The sequence below is a fragment of the Alosa alosa genome, chromosome 13, assembly GCF_017589495.1.
Source record: "Alosa alosa isolate M-15738 ecotype Scorff River chromosome 13, AALO_Geno_1.1, whole genome shotgun sequence".
Taxonomy (NCBI): domain Eukaryota; kingdom Metazoa; phylum Chordata; class Actinopteri; order Clupeiformes; family Clupeidae; genus Alosa; species Alosa alosa.
Window position 1 is genome coordinate 18,413,293 of NC_063201.1, and position 14,162 is coordinate 18,427,454.

Genomic DNA, 14,162 nt, shown 5'->3' on the forward strand with positions numbered 1-14,162 from the left:
GCCGGTATGACAGGGTGAAATTGAATCTAGTGAAGAACAGGGCCCAACGGGACTGTCTTGGGTTCAGACGCTTGGCCGAGCGGATGTACTCAAGATTCTTGAGGTCAGTCCAGGCCAAGAATGGAACTGTGGACCCCTCCAGCCAGTGACGCCACTCCTCCAAGGCCAGCTTGACAGCCAGCAGCTCACGGTTCCCTATGTCATAGTTGCATTCACAGGGACAGGCAACGGGAGAAGAATGCAAGGGTGGAGCTTGCCGTCTTCTGCAGCCCGCTGAGAGAGCACGGCACCAACTCCCACATCAGAGGCGTCCACCTCCACAACAAATTGCTGGTCTGCATCCGGCATCCGGAGCACTGGGGCAGAGGTGAACTGAGTCTTGAGGACACTGAAGGCCTTTTCGGCTGCTGGGGTCCAGGCGAAGGGCTGCTTGGTGCTTGTCAGAGCAGTGAGAGGAGCGGCAACAGTGCTGTAATTCCGGATGAACTTTCTGTAGAACCCGAGGAATTGCTGCAGCTTCTTTCGGTTTTCTGGGACTGGCCAGGAGGTCACTGCCGAAACCTTGGCTGGGTCTATCTGGATATTTCCCTCTGCCACAATGTACCCCAGGAAGGCCACGGTTTTGACATTAAACTCACACTTCTCTGCCTTGACGTAGAGCGAGTTCTCCAGGAGACGACGAAGGACTTGCTGGACATGCCGGGTGTGTTCAGACAGGGTCTTGGAGAAGATTAAAATGTCGTCTAGGTAAACAAAGACAAATTTGTTTGACATGTCCCGTAGTACATCATTCACAAGAGCTTGGAACACCGCAGGAGCGTTGGTGAGACCGAAAATCATCACCAGGTACTCGTAGTGGCCAGTTGGGGTGTTGAATACTGTCTTCCATTCGTCGCCCTCCCGGATCCGCACTAGGTGGTAGGCGTTCCTGAGGTCCAGCTTTGTGAAGATTGTGGCTCCCTGGAGCAACTCGAAGGCAGAGGTGAGCAGAGGCAGAGGATACCGGTTCTTCACAGTGATGTCGTTGAGGCCCCGGTAATCAATGCAGGGCTGAAGGGATCCATCCTTCTTCCCCACAAAGAAGAACCCAGCACCGGCAGGAGACGAGGATGGCCAGGGTGTGTTTGGTTCCAGCCGCCAGGGAGTCACTGATGTAATCCTCCATGGACCTTCGTTCAGGGGCAGACAGGGAATAGAGACTGCCCTTGGGAGGGGCAGTGCCAGGAAGGAGGTCGATGGCACAGTCATACGGTCGATGCGGGGGCAGAGATGTGGCCTTGAGCTTGTTGAACACCTCCCGGAGACCATGGTCACATTCCGGGACGTTCGAGATGTCAGGAGCAGAGTTGGAGTGGTACGGAGTGGAGGGGAAGTGTGGCAGCGAGCAGACAGGTTTGGTGGCAGTCCTTTCCCCACTCCTTGATCTCCCCAGTTGCCCAATCGAGGTGAGGGTTGTGCCGACGGAGCCATGGGTAGCCCAGGATGAGGGGTTGGCTCGGAGAGCGGAGCAGATGGAACCGGATGGCTTCCTGGTGGTTACCAGACAGCATCATCGAGACGGGGGTATTGACAAGAGTGACTGTGCCGAGCAGGTGTCCATCCAGCGCCCGAGCAGGAACAGGAGGTGTCAGATGGTGAATCTCCAGTCGCAGCTGGTGAGCGAGCTCAGCGTCCATTATGTTGGCTTCGGCGCTAGAGTCCACCAGGGCAGCCAGGGTGTGTGTGGAATCAGAAAGGTGAAGTAGAACTTGCAGCAACGGTTTGCGGTTGGAGGACTGGATGGTCATTGAGCTCAGCCGGACTCCTCCAACATCTGGTGAGCTTGGGCTTTTAAAGGGCAGTTGGCAACGCGGTGTCCATCTCTTCCGCAATACAGACAGAGGTTAGAGGAGAAACGGTGCTGACGCTCTGCGGGGGTGAGGGAGGCACGACCAATCTCCATGGGTTCAGACAGCTCAGGTTGGCTTGGTGGAGCAGTAGGGGAGGACAGAAGAGCAGTCGGAGCACTTTGTGTGCTGGTGGCTGGCGGATTCTGACGCCCCCTCTCTCGACGGCGAGTCTGGATCCGTTGATCAATTCGAACGGCCAGGGCGATGCCGTCATCGAGGGTGGAAGGCAGATCATGGGAAACCAACTCATCTTTGATGTAGTCAGCCAGGCTGTTGAAGAATGCGTCCGCCAACACCTCCATATTCCAGGCGCTGCGTCTTGCCAGAGTCCGGAAGTCAATAGAATAATCTGCGACCGTCCGTCGACCTTGCCGATTACTCAGCAGAGCCCAGGATGCCTCTTTAGTAGATGAACCCAGGTCGAAGACCTTGAGCATCTCCTCAGCGAACTGGTCGAAGGATGTGCATGCGGGGGTCTGACGCTCAAACTCTGCTGTTCCCCAGAGTCGAGCTCGGCCTGTCAGGTGTGTGATGACGTACCCGACTTTTGCCCCCTCTGTGTGTGGGTGTGTGTGTGTCCCAGTGGCAGAGAGGTGTCAAACGTTGGTAGGGACGAAGGGTCTGGGCTTACACGCCAGGGGCCTGGAAGTCCTAGGCAGGCGAAACAAGGCAGCAGCACAGACAAAGGCAAGGCAGAACTCGCAATTGTAAAGGTGGCAGGCAGGTCGAGTTACCGCGACAGGAGAGCAGAGGGAAGTCAAGCGGGTCCGGGTACACAAGCAGGAGTCAGAGTAGCGCGTAGACGTGCAGGTTACAGGTGCAGGCTTTGCAGACGTTCTGACAAAGGTGGACTGAAAAACAGGGCTTTAAATACAGGGGATGGTTAACAGGAAATGCAGTGCAGTGCTACAACAACAAATATGCTGAGTGTCCAAGACTTTTGCACAGTACTGTATGTGGTAAGACAAAGGGAGGCTCAGCCTCCACTAAAATGTAATGTTTGTCAATAAAATTTGGTTTGGGTTTGGCTGGGATGCTTCTCGGCCTTCATCTATGTCAGCCACATCAGCTTATGTGGGTACTTTCAGGTCTAGTATCTTGGAGTCTGTGTACCTGCATTGTGTTTGACCGGCCACACAGTTCTCAAACCTGCAACTTGCAGCACCTTGGATTGGGAGGCGAGCATGCTAGCAAGGGAACTAAAAACCCATGGGTGCTAGCATCTCTTAACAACACATCAACAAGAGGTTGGGAGGGAGGTTTACCTAACATACATACTGTGCAGCTATTGTATCAGCTGGCTACCATTACATGTGTGTGTGTGTGTGTGTGTGTGTGTGTTTGTGTGTGTGTGTGTGTGTGTGTGTGTGTGTGTGTGTGTGTGTGTGTGTGTGTTTTCGTCTCAGGAGCAATGTGGGAGCTACACCTTCATCCCATACATGGTGTCCCCCCAGGGGAAGGTGTTTGCCAGTGATGCTTCCACCATGAAGGGGATCCAGGACCTCATGCAGCCCAGCTTCAAACTGGAACCACTGCTCACTCCTCTGGTGGACAGACTGGTCCAGATGCTGGAGAATGTCCAAATCCATTCCAGGTCCATTAAACACATCCCTGATTGTCGCTGACCCTCAGCAATGTGATGTTTAGATGGAATAACTGTTATAATTCAAAGATCAGAATTGCAGGTGTCTCGCTACAAATGTCTGATATCATGATTTTGTGTCTTGACTCAACTTGGCAATATCAGTCATGAAGTTACTGAAAGTTTTGGGTAGTTTCTGCATAGCTTCCTTTTCCAATGCCCTTTAAATCTCTTACATAGATGTACAGAGCCTTTCAGAGCAGATTGAGAAGCAAATTGAAGCTTTTGCTGGCATGTATAGGGCAGTGTTTTGAATGCCAGTTCAATATGTCCCTTCTGAGCTGGTTTCTTCCTGTTAAAAAGAAGATTCCCCTGGCCACCATTTCCTTGTGCTTTTTGTAGGAAGTTCAGACCTTCAGACAGGACGTTCCTGAGTTCAGGCCTTGGACGTTCCTGAATTCAGGCCTTGGACATTCCTCACACACTGTTATTGTATTAAACTAATGAGTAAAATGTTGCAGTGAGTACTTCCGGGAGTCGATCCGACGGGAGATCCGTCTGGCCCGTGAGCGCTTCACGGGCCAGGAGCTGAGTCAGGAGCTGGGCCACATCCAGAATAGGCTGGACACTGTGGAGCTCCTAACCCCCGACATTGTCATCAACTTGCTGCTCTCCTACCGGGATGTCCAGGTGTGTGTGTGTATGCATCCCACAATGTGTGTACCAGTACATGTCTTGTGTGTGTGTGTGTCACAAATCACAATTAGACATTTTCCCCAAATTGTGTGGCCTCAGTCCTCATTACAGTAGAGCCGAGGGAGCTTCTGACTGAAAACACACTGCTGTCTAACCAGTCGTTTGTGTCGGTGATGTGCAGTGTTTCCCACAGAATTGAATTCTATTTGTGGTGGTAGGTGACGGGGGTGTTCACAGTTTTGAACAAATTTGCGCAATGTGGTTATGATGCTAACGGATTTAATCACGATTTAGCCAGTTGTCTTCTATGCCAACAACAATCCTTGTAGGATTTTTATAGTTTTCTTTAAACGTGCATGCAGGTTTGTTGAGGGACAGAGACACAAGGAGAGGCTGTGCAAAGGTCCACATAGCTCTACAATGACAGGATTTCATCCAATTTAAGTAGTACAACATAGAAAATCATTGTGTGGTGGTCAGTGTTGATATTGTGCTGGACCGCCACAAATAAGTCAATGTATGGGAAACAATGTCCATCACGTGGAGCTTTTTGTGCAACATAATTTTCTCCACAACCTGCTTTAGGGGCTCCAACCCAGTCATAGGATTAGATTAGATTAGATTAGATTCATCTTTTTGTCATTGTGCCCAGAACGGGCACTAAGCCAATGAAATCTAGTTAGCATCTTATCAGAGGTGCAATTACTAAATGTTACACCATAAGTGATACTATACCTTGCAGTATATGTACTTTACAAAATGTATTTTGAGGTGTTGCATTTGCAGTGACATTTTATGCAGTTAGATCTTCACACAGCTCAAGACAGGAAAACCCCTGTGTGATCTCAGTCTTTGTAGTGGTTTTCCTTCATCACTTTTGTCTGTTTCAATATACATAGAAGACATCATCTACTGATTGTATTTTTCTGATAATAACATGACATAATGAGACTTGCATGACTAATTACCATAGCTAAAGATGGCTAAAAACAATAACCACTGGAAAATCCCCAAATGTGCTCCTTCAATCAAGCTGCACTGTATCTTATCCCATTAACACTATTCTTTAAATATTAAAGGTGTTTGCCAATGACATAAATAATGGATGGTAATAGAAACTTGTTTGTGCTGCTAGGACTACGATGCCATAATTAAACTGGTGGAAACCCTGAATACCCTCCCGTCGTGTCAAGTTGCTGCTCAGCAAAACATTCAGTTTCATTACATATTTGCACTCAACAGGTAATCAAACCTATTCTCTCCCTTTTTTTACATTTTACATTTTTACACATTTTTGACATTAAGCCATGACTAGTGTGTGCATTAGAAAGCATTGACTACAGGTTAGAACGCACAAAGTACATAAATGAACATGTGGTGTGTGGACACGTTGGCCATCTAGAGTTTTTATTTGTTTTGTCAGGAGGAATCGCCCAGGCGACCGTGCCAAGGCCCTGGCAGTCATTCTGCCCATTGTGGAGTCAGGGAACAAGGTGGCATCTGACGTGCACTGTTTGTGTGGACGCGTCTACAAAGACATGTTCATGAGCTCGGGATTCACCAACAAATTCAGTCGGGACCAGGCCTGCTACTGGTGAGAGACGCTAAGCTGTCTACTCTCTTCCTCTCCAGCTATCTACAACCCCCATACTTCTGTTCATTCACATTTACACATGCAGTGGACACTGTAGTCTATAGTGATTTACAATGTAGTGCAGATATAAACATACAGTTAATCACAATTCAATTACAAAAATCCAAGATCATTTCAGTTTGCAATGCATGAAGAGTATGCATTTCACCAGGGCAACATTTTATAAACAAATTGTAAAGAAGAAATATATGTAGACATTGTAGCCCCTATACTTACCGTATTTTCCAGACTATAAGTCGCACCGGAGTATAAGTCGCACCAGTCAAAAAATGTGTCATGAAGAGGAAAAAAACATGTAAATATATATATATGTTACAACTGAGACACAGGACCAGCCAAACTATGAAAAAAAACGGCGACGTCCGGAAAATAAGGTACTTTAGTCTAGCACATCCTGTTGTCTGCACTGTCCATGCCCATTCCCTGTCTTTATTGGCATTGTAATGTTCTCTTTGGTTTTCCTCTCTTAATATGACTGTGGAAGTTTGACTCATCGAAACTGAGCTCAGATTGAGATTTAAATATTTAATGACCAGTTTGTTAAAGAGGCACTAGCTGGGCTAGGGGTTGCGGAGGGGAGTACATTAGTGGTATGAGAGAGCACTTATGCGCTAGTCAAACCCATAATGTACACAATTAACAGCCTAGTTAGGGCTTGCCTATCTCTTAGTACGGTATAATGTTTTGGACATCCCTGGAAAATGATACAATATACAAACCCTGAAGAATCATAAAATGAGCCATTGAAACCTTGTGATACCAGATATGCACAGGAAGGGTGCTAAATGTGATGTGCTATAGATAGGGGATTTCCCACAGTGTCCGATCAACAACCAAACCTATTTAACATTTCACAACATGAAGTGGGATACAAAGGCAATGCACAAATGGCTGATAGCACACAGGTGTCACATTACCAACAGAACAGCTTTTGCCAGCATTTCATTGGACCTGTCAAGCAAACGTTTTTACAGATCTCAGAGTCTCCGATTACCCCTTTACAGCACTTAACACTGACCGTGCTCGAAACCCAAAATCCAACAGCAGTGTTGTGGCTACCTGCTACATAGCCTTGAATACCTATAATAATATTATATATTAACAGTAACTGTAAAATAATGAATTGGTCACAAATGATGTTTATGGTGCATGTGCCCAGCCCAAGGTGACCAAACATTTGCATACGACTGTTTGTGTGTTTGTCTGTATGCAGGTATGGGCGAGCGTTTGAGGCTGAGCCCACACTACACTCTGGCATCAACAGTTTGGTGCTCCTGATGGCTGCAGGTCATCAATACGACACATCTGCTGAGCTGCGCAAAATCGGTAAGTGCTGCCAATCACAGCATCTGTGTGTAGTAGCACACTGCATTACTGAAGCACTGTACAGCACAGGACCAGACAGTTCACATGATCAGTAAAACAGCATTGCAGATAGGATAGGAAACACTTATGTCTTTCTACTGTATCACCAAAATGAGAGGAGCACAACATGGCCTAATAGCATTCAATCCAAGATCTCTGCTGCCCCTCATTCATTTTTATTTTTCTCTCAGTACAACCATACTTTGTAACTTTGGATCCTCTGACACAATGTTTGCAAAGATAAAGACTTCTTGAAATAAGTTGAAAAAGCTAAAAGCCAATAATTATTTCCATTATGTTTCTGAAACCTGAAATGCTGGCCATGTTATGTTGTGAGATATTTGATTTAGCTAACGATATACTAGCTAAGAGCTGTCTGTATCTCCCCGTTCCGGTTTTTGATGTCATTTTTGATAATGAATACATAGCCAAACAATATTTTCCTAGTGGTTTATTTTTAATCATTCAGGTGTACCACAGCCTTCCTGTAACATGTCCCTGTAGTCTTTGTTGTGTGTATACAGACTGTGACACACACAAGGGAAATTTCTGTTGGTCAGCAGATAAGAATGGGGGAATGGAAAACTCCATTAAGGATATCATACCCATGTTATTGGCCCATGATAAACACTGTGGCCTGTAAGTAGGCGGAATTGAAATTCATGTTTGTGCCTTTGTTGTCAATTTTGAAATCACAAATATTTCCTGTGATCTTGACTAAGCACACACCAAATCATTTTATTATTTTGTGTTGTTTCATTATACGTTTTAGAATTGAAATGAAAGTGTGTGTGTATATGTGTGTTTGTATGTGTGTGTGGGTGTGGGTGTGTGTGTGTGTGTATGTGTATATGTGTGTGTGTGTGTGTGTGTGTGTGTGTGTGTGTGTGTGTGTGTGTGTGTGTGTGAATTTGTGAACTTGTGTGTGTGAATTTGTGAACTTGTGTGTGTGAATTTGTGTGTGTGTGTGTCTGTGTCTGTGTCTGTCTGTGTGTGCGCTCACTCATCTGTGTTTTCATGTTTTTATGTCTGTTTGTGTGTGCGTGATTGTCTCTGTTACTTGGGTGCAAATACAGGTGTAACAATAAGCAGTCTACTGGGCAGGAAAGGGAGTTTGGAGAAGATGCAGAACTACTGGGATGTCGGTTTCTACCTTGGAGCGAGCATCCTCACCAATGAACACAAGAAGGTCATTGAAGCCTCTGAGAAGCTTTATCGACTCAAGGCGCCAATTTGGTGAGCGCCGTGTTTAATTTTACAACCAGATCATAACCCGACAGATTGAATATCTCATTGATTTGTTTCATCAGTCATTTACACATAGAATGGTAAATATTGAACAAAATGTAATAAATCACTGATAGATCCAGAAATTCATGTTTGGCTCTTTGCTGGCTCTTTGCAGGTTTGTGGCTTCAATCATGGAGACATTCATCCTGTACAAACAGTTTGCCAAACCTCCGGAGGTCAGACATCCAAAGCAGGAGACGGTGGACTTCTGGATGGAGCTGATGGTCCAGACCTGCAAACCCACAGTGTCCACCGCCCGCTGCCCTGTAAGGCCGTCTGCCATATCCTCAACCCTCTTGCTACCACAACCTTCTTACACACTGTCTGAATCATACTGTACATCTTATATAAGAATTGCATAATATACGTATTACACATCTTTTATAGTTAGCATATTGTAATCTTGTGGGGCCTTGTGGGGCCATGGCTGGACTATGTGCATAGAGTTTACTGTAGTTTTTCTACCTGCATGAAGTCTACACAGTATTTTTCCCTGGTTGTTGACCAACAGATGTGACACTTGGCATACCATAAACAGCCTCACAGGACTTGTATACATTTACATATTTACCAAGAATATGAAGGTCATTAAAAGTTGAAATATAGATTCAAGCTGTTGCAAGCTGATTCAAGCTGAATGACAGCAGGTGAAGCAAAGCAGCTCTAGAACTGTTCTTTGTGTTCCTGATGCCAATGTTCTGATTCTGATTTGCAGGTTCTAATTCTGGAGCCCAGTAAGGTGTTCCAGCCCACCATTGTCAGCGTGAGCGAAGAGGACGACAGCCGCACCGTGCAGTTGCAGCATGTCACCCCCATGACGGTAGTGACCCACATACACACACACACACACACACACACACAGACACACATTATTTTCTGTCTCTGACTCGCTCTCTCTCTCTCTCTTTCTCACACACACACACACACACACACACACACACACACACACATTATTTTCTTTTTTCTTATTTACCATTATTTTCTTTTTTCTTATTTACCATTCTATGTGTAAATGACTAATGAAACAAATCAATGAGATATTCAATCTGTCGGGTTATGATCTGGTTGTAAAATTAAACACGGCACTCACCAAATTGGCGCCATGAGTCGATAAAGCTTCTCAGACACACACACACACACACACACACACACACACACACACACACACACACACACACACACACACACACACACACACACACACTCACACACAAGTTCACAAATTCACACACACACACACACACACACACACACACACACACACACACACACACACACACACACACACACACACACACACACATTATTTTCTGTCTCTGACTCTCTGCTCAGGTGAGGTGAGAGATAGAATGACGGAAACCTTACAAATGAACTGCACCCAAGTTTGCCATTTTGGATTTCCTATTTTGTAGTAGTTTTTTTTTTTACAAATACAATACAACTCTCAAAACCTATAAACCAGAACATTGACTATCTCATTAATATCAGCATAATGATAGCAATGAATGTCAGGAACCATGCCAAATTTCAGTCAAATTAATCAAGTTATTCTTCAAGTTACACTGTTGCCAGAGGGCAGACAGAGATAATTATTTTTGTCAGATATGTGCACCACGCCCTATAACACCAGCACATCTGAACAAACAAGCACAAGTCTAAACTGAACTCGCTCCTCAAATGATTCTGTGCATCTCCAAAACATTGAATCTACCTGGGAATTTACACCAGAGCCATTTTCGTCGTTTTCAGTCGCCCATTTGACTTCCTTCTATTTTTCAGTTTGTTTTCAGTCGCCCATTTGACTTCCTTCTATTTTTAACGATTGAATTCCATTAGAATCTGTGTATCAATTTACACCTGCAGTGCTTTACGTGCGTATCATGGCTGTTAAAAGTAGAAGAAAGCATATTTTATACGCTTTACTTCTATTTTTAGGGTATCTGTGAAGTGTATGCTTGGATAAATACATTGTTGTGTCATGGTAGAGATGGAGGCAGTGTAATTTGATAATTTACATTTCACTCTTCCTTATGTTTTGCTTGTGGCGTAAATTCCCAGTAAAGCTACGGAATTGAAAGGGGCTGGTGCAGCAGTCTGGTATTTTGGCTCGCTAGCAGTCATGACAGAATGTCTGTTTCTTAGGGCAAGCTAAATCCTGTTCTTATCATTTTACAAAATCAGCATTTTCTGGTTGTCATTGTTCTAACTTGTTCTTCTGAACTTCCTCTCCGTTTTCCTCTGTAAAGCGAGCAGATAGGTAGGAAAACACACACACACACATACACACACACACACACACACACACACACACACACACACACACATACAAACAGACACACACACACACAGACAAAGCTTCAGAAGCTTCCTTTTTCTATTTGTAGGCTTTAGTCCAGACCTTTCTGTGCTGTTTTGGTTTCTTCTGGAATTGTCCCTATGAGCCTATTTTATTATTAAGCAGATTTAGCCCACTGTTAGAAGCAATAGGAGACTGGTTGGGTAAAAAAAAACATGTAAAAATTGATGTAATTTGCATTGTACTGTCGGCACTTTTTCTTGCTATCCGCCATGTTCGTTTGTGTTGTTTTATTAAAGATGAAGACGTCACAATGAATTGTGTACATTTTTATTGGTTATTGAACTGTTAAGCCGCAAACTTGGGTCATGTTTATCGGCGTTACTATAGAGATGACGATAGCTGGGGCTGGGGAACATGAGCCCGGGCGTGTGCAGGCCCGAACTGCACTGTATGACCACTGAGCATAGATAAACAGTAAAATGTAGCTGGGACGGTAGAGGGGTTAGAAACCCATGAATGAAAATAGCCTATTTATTTCAGGTAGCCTATTTTTGCACCAAAAATATGTGAAAACCATGAAAATTTAAAATAAAAAAAATAAAATAAAAAACTCACGTTCCCAGCGCCCCCTAGGTTGTATGAACGCCCCCCAGGGGGCGGTACCACCCCCGTTGAGAAACCCTACTGTAGAAGTAGGTCTACTCTTTTTTTAAGCTAGGTGGTCCGTCAGTTCTTTTTTATTGGTTAAGTGGTCCTTGATCTGAAAAAGTTTGAGAAACACTGGTTTATGTCCATGTGTCCACAACTTCATTGTTGAAAATATTCTGTCTCTTCCATTCCCAGAAAGGTCTCCACGAATGGACTTTCCCAGCCTCTGATATCAGGGGAGTAAGGTATGAAAAATGTTTGTGTGTGTGTGTGTGTGTGTGTGCACCAGTGTGTCCATGTGTGCTTAAACCATGACATTCTTCACTCAATGCTGTCCGAGCTGGCATTTTTAGGGAAAGGACATATTCTCAACATCGCGGCCACTTCCGGTTTGGGACAACTTGGTGAAAATAAATGCATGGACAACTGAAGTGAATTAAAAAAATGACACTGAATATTCGGCGATTTGGTCAGGTCATTTTTCTATGAGTCAGCTGGTAGTTTGTTGGGGCACTCACTCAATCTAGCTGTCATCAACGTCAGACTGTAACTCTTTTGCCGGTCTATCTAGCTCATCAGAATAGTTCTATACACTTTCAGTGAACAAATGCAACCGTGTGGTTTTGTTTTCAAGGAGTCTAGCCCTTAGTCTGCGCTTAATGTCAACTGGAAATGACGTGGCTGCACTGTTGAGAATTTGTTTTGAATTGCACTTCAGTTGATGTTCATTCAGTGTGTCTTGGCAGGGACAAGTTTCAAAATCTCACCATATTTCGACTGGTGTACCTCAGGGATCGGTACTTGGACCCCTCCTTATTTTCTATTTACACCGGTTCCTTAGGTGAGATCATCCCTTGCCATGGATTCTCCTATCACTGCTTTGCTGATCATACCTAGCTATACTCATTCCAGCCTCACTGCCTATTCTACAAGATATTAACATCAAACTGGGTTCATCTTCATTAACCCCAACTAAAACTGCACGAAACATGGGTGTTATGATTGATGACCAAATTAATTTCTCTGAGCATGTTGCTTGTATCTCAAGCACCTTTCTCGGTTCACACTTCATAATAGTCAGAATATCTGATCCACACACAGTATGCAATACATATTTGTGTGCAGGCCCTTGTTATTTGTAATCTAGACTATTGCAATGAAATTCTCCATTGGTTTTTAATCGTCCAAAAAGGACACATGCTTCACTGGTTTAGCTGGCATAGTTAGAACTGAATGGTATGTGTGTGTTTGTGTGTGTGCTTGTATACACACGAGTCAGGCCCTTCATACCTTCTTTATAAAGTACTTAAGAAGCAGCAGCAGCAGATTCCCAGACGTCAGAGCTGCCCTGAGAAAGGGGGCCAGTTGCTCTATTTCTCTCTGACCTCCTATGAGAAGCCTCTGTTGTCACCACTCTTTCCTCTCTGTGCCCACCCTGACGTGCTGGCTGTGACTTGATGTGACTTCTTTACCTTGACCTTGTTTTCGTCCAGCCTACAGCGCTCTTGTTTGCCTACTGCTGTTCATGCAACACAAATAATCATACAACATCGGCAACCTGCAGGCTGCCATACCGCTAGGCTGTGGATAGATCTGATCAGCAGCTGTGATAAGGACACTGAAATAGTTTTGTGTTGATGTGGTGTGGGAAGCATTAGTAGTCTGGATGTGTTACTGGATGTGCCGCAAGATTTTTTCATCTCTATCATTCCTTTGTTTCAGTTACACACTAGTTGAGACCTTAGAAAGCATTCATTCTTATTTGGCAAGCACTGTAGACATGTGTAGTTGTAGTGTGTTTCACGCTAAAGCTGTCCTGGCTAATCTATTAAACAGACACCATCTTGTTTATGATGGCTTCAACAGGAACATATTTTCCCATGACTGTTTTTATAGCAAGTGTCAGGAACAATTTAAAGCATTCTGTCTGACATTCAGGCTGTACCTACACAATATGACACATAATAAAATGTACACCTGATATTAAAAAGACACATTATATTTTTCTGAAATGTTACATCTCTCCGCTGTTGGCCGTTTCGTGCGCATGAAATAATCCCTCTCTCACCCGTAGACAGAGTTGATTTTGGCATGTGGAAGTGGTGGGTGGTCAGATGTTCCATCTTCTCCTCTAGAGATCTCTTCTGCCCCCCTCCACAGTGTTTCCAAGTTCGACGAGCGGAGTTGTTTCCTCTATGTTCACTACAACTCGGATGACTTCCAGCTGTGTTTTCCCAGCGACGCACATTGTAAAGGGTGGGTATTGCAGCAAGGCTCTGAAATGCAGCCAAGTCAAACGGAGAACTGCCAGTTAGACGACTTCTGCGAAAAAAGCCAAAGACAGAGGCACAGATCTTGTCATGTGCACGCCCGTAGAAAAGCTGGGTTGTTTAGAAAACCTTAAACGTTTAATTTCTGCTCCCCTGGCTCTGGTTCTCCTCTCGTTAACTCCATAGAAAAGTCTTGGATTGTTCTCGGAAGAACCTCATAATTAAGGCATCTTTGATGTGGACAAGCTGAAAAACCTAGTTGACAGTTGCACACCTCTGCGTGCCAGAGATAAGAAAACTGGCCAGAGGTGGAAAAAGTACGAAAATATTGTACTCAAGTAAAAGTACCAATACCTTGATGAAATATTACTCAAGTACAAGTTAAAATACCGATCTGAAAATGTACTCAAGTAAAAGTAAAAAGTAGTTAATTTAAAATGTACTTTAAGTAAAAGTTACTTAGTTACTT

The 14,162-nt window shown here is 44.5% G+C and overlaps 1 protein-coding gene across 6 annotated transcripts in view; it reads left to right on the forward strand.

Moving 5' to 3' along the window:
• The window catches only part of si:ch211-1i11.3 (mitogen-activated protein kinase kinase kinase 5), a 31,404-nt gene that overhangs the window by 3,542 nt on the left and 13,700 nt on the right, over nucleotides 1–14,162 (forward strand). For 5 of the 6 annotated variants that reach the window (XM_048260841.1, XM_048260844.1, XM_048260842.1 and 2 more), the window contains exons 3-12: nucleotides 3,296–3,483; nucleotides 3,993–4,161; nucleotides 5,303–5,409; nucleotides 5,591–5,761; nucleotides 7,035–7,147; nucleotides 8,263–8,422; nucleotides 8,592–8,742; nucleotides 9,192–9,296; nucleotides 11,619–11,668; nucleotides 13,584–13,679. In XM_048260841.1, the coding sequence (XP_048116798.1) occupies nucleotides 3,296–3,483; nucleotides 3,993–4,161; nucleotides 5,303–5,409; nucleotides 5,591–5,761; nucleotides 7,035–7,147; nucleotides 8,263–8,422; nucleotides 8,592–8,742; nucleotides 9,192–9,296; nucleotides 11,619–11,668; nucleotides 13,584–13,679 (1,310 nt within the window). The remainder of the gene's footprint in view (nucleotides 1–3,295; nucleotides 3,484–3,992; nucleotides 4,162–5,302; nucleotides 5,410–5,590; nucleotides 5,762–7,034; nucleotides 7,148–8,262; nucleotides 8,423–8,591; nucleotides 8,743–9,191; nucleotides 9,297–11,618; nucleotides 11,669–13,583; nucleotides 13,680–14,162) is intronic. The other variant, XM_048260843.1, reaches the window with a different exon arrangement.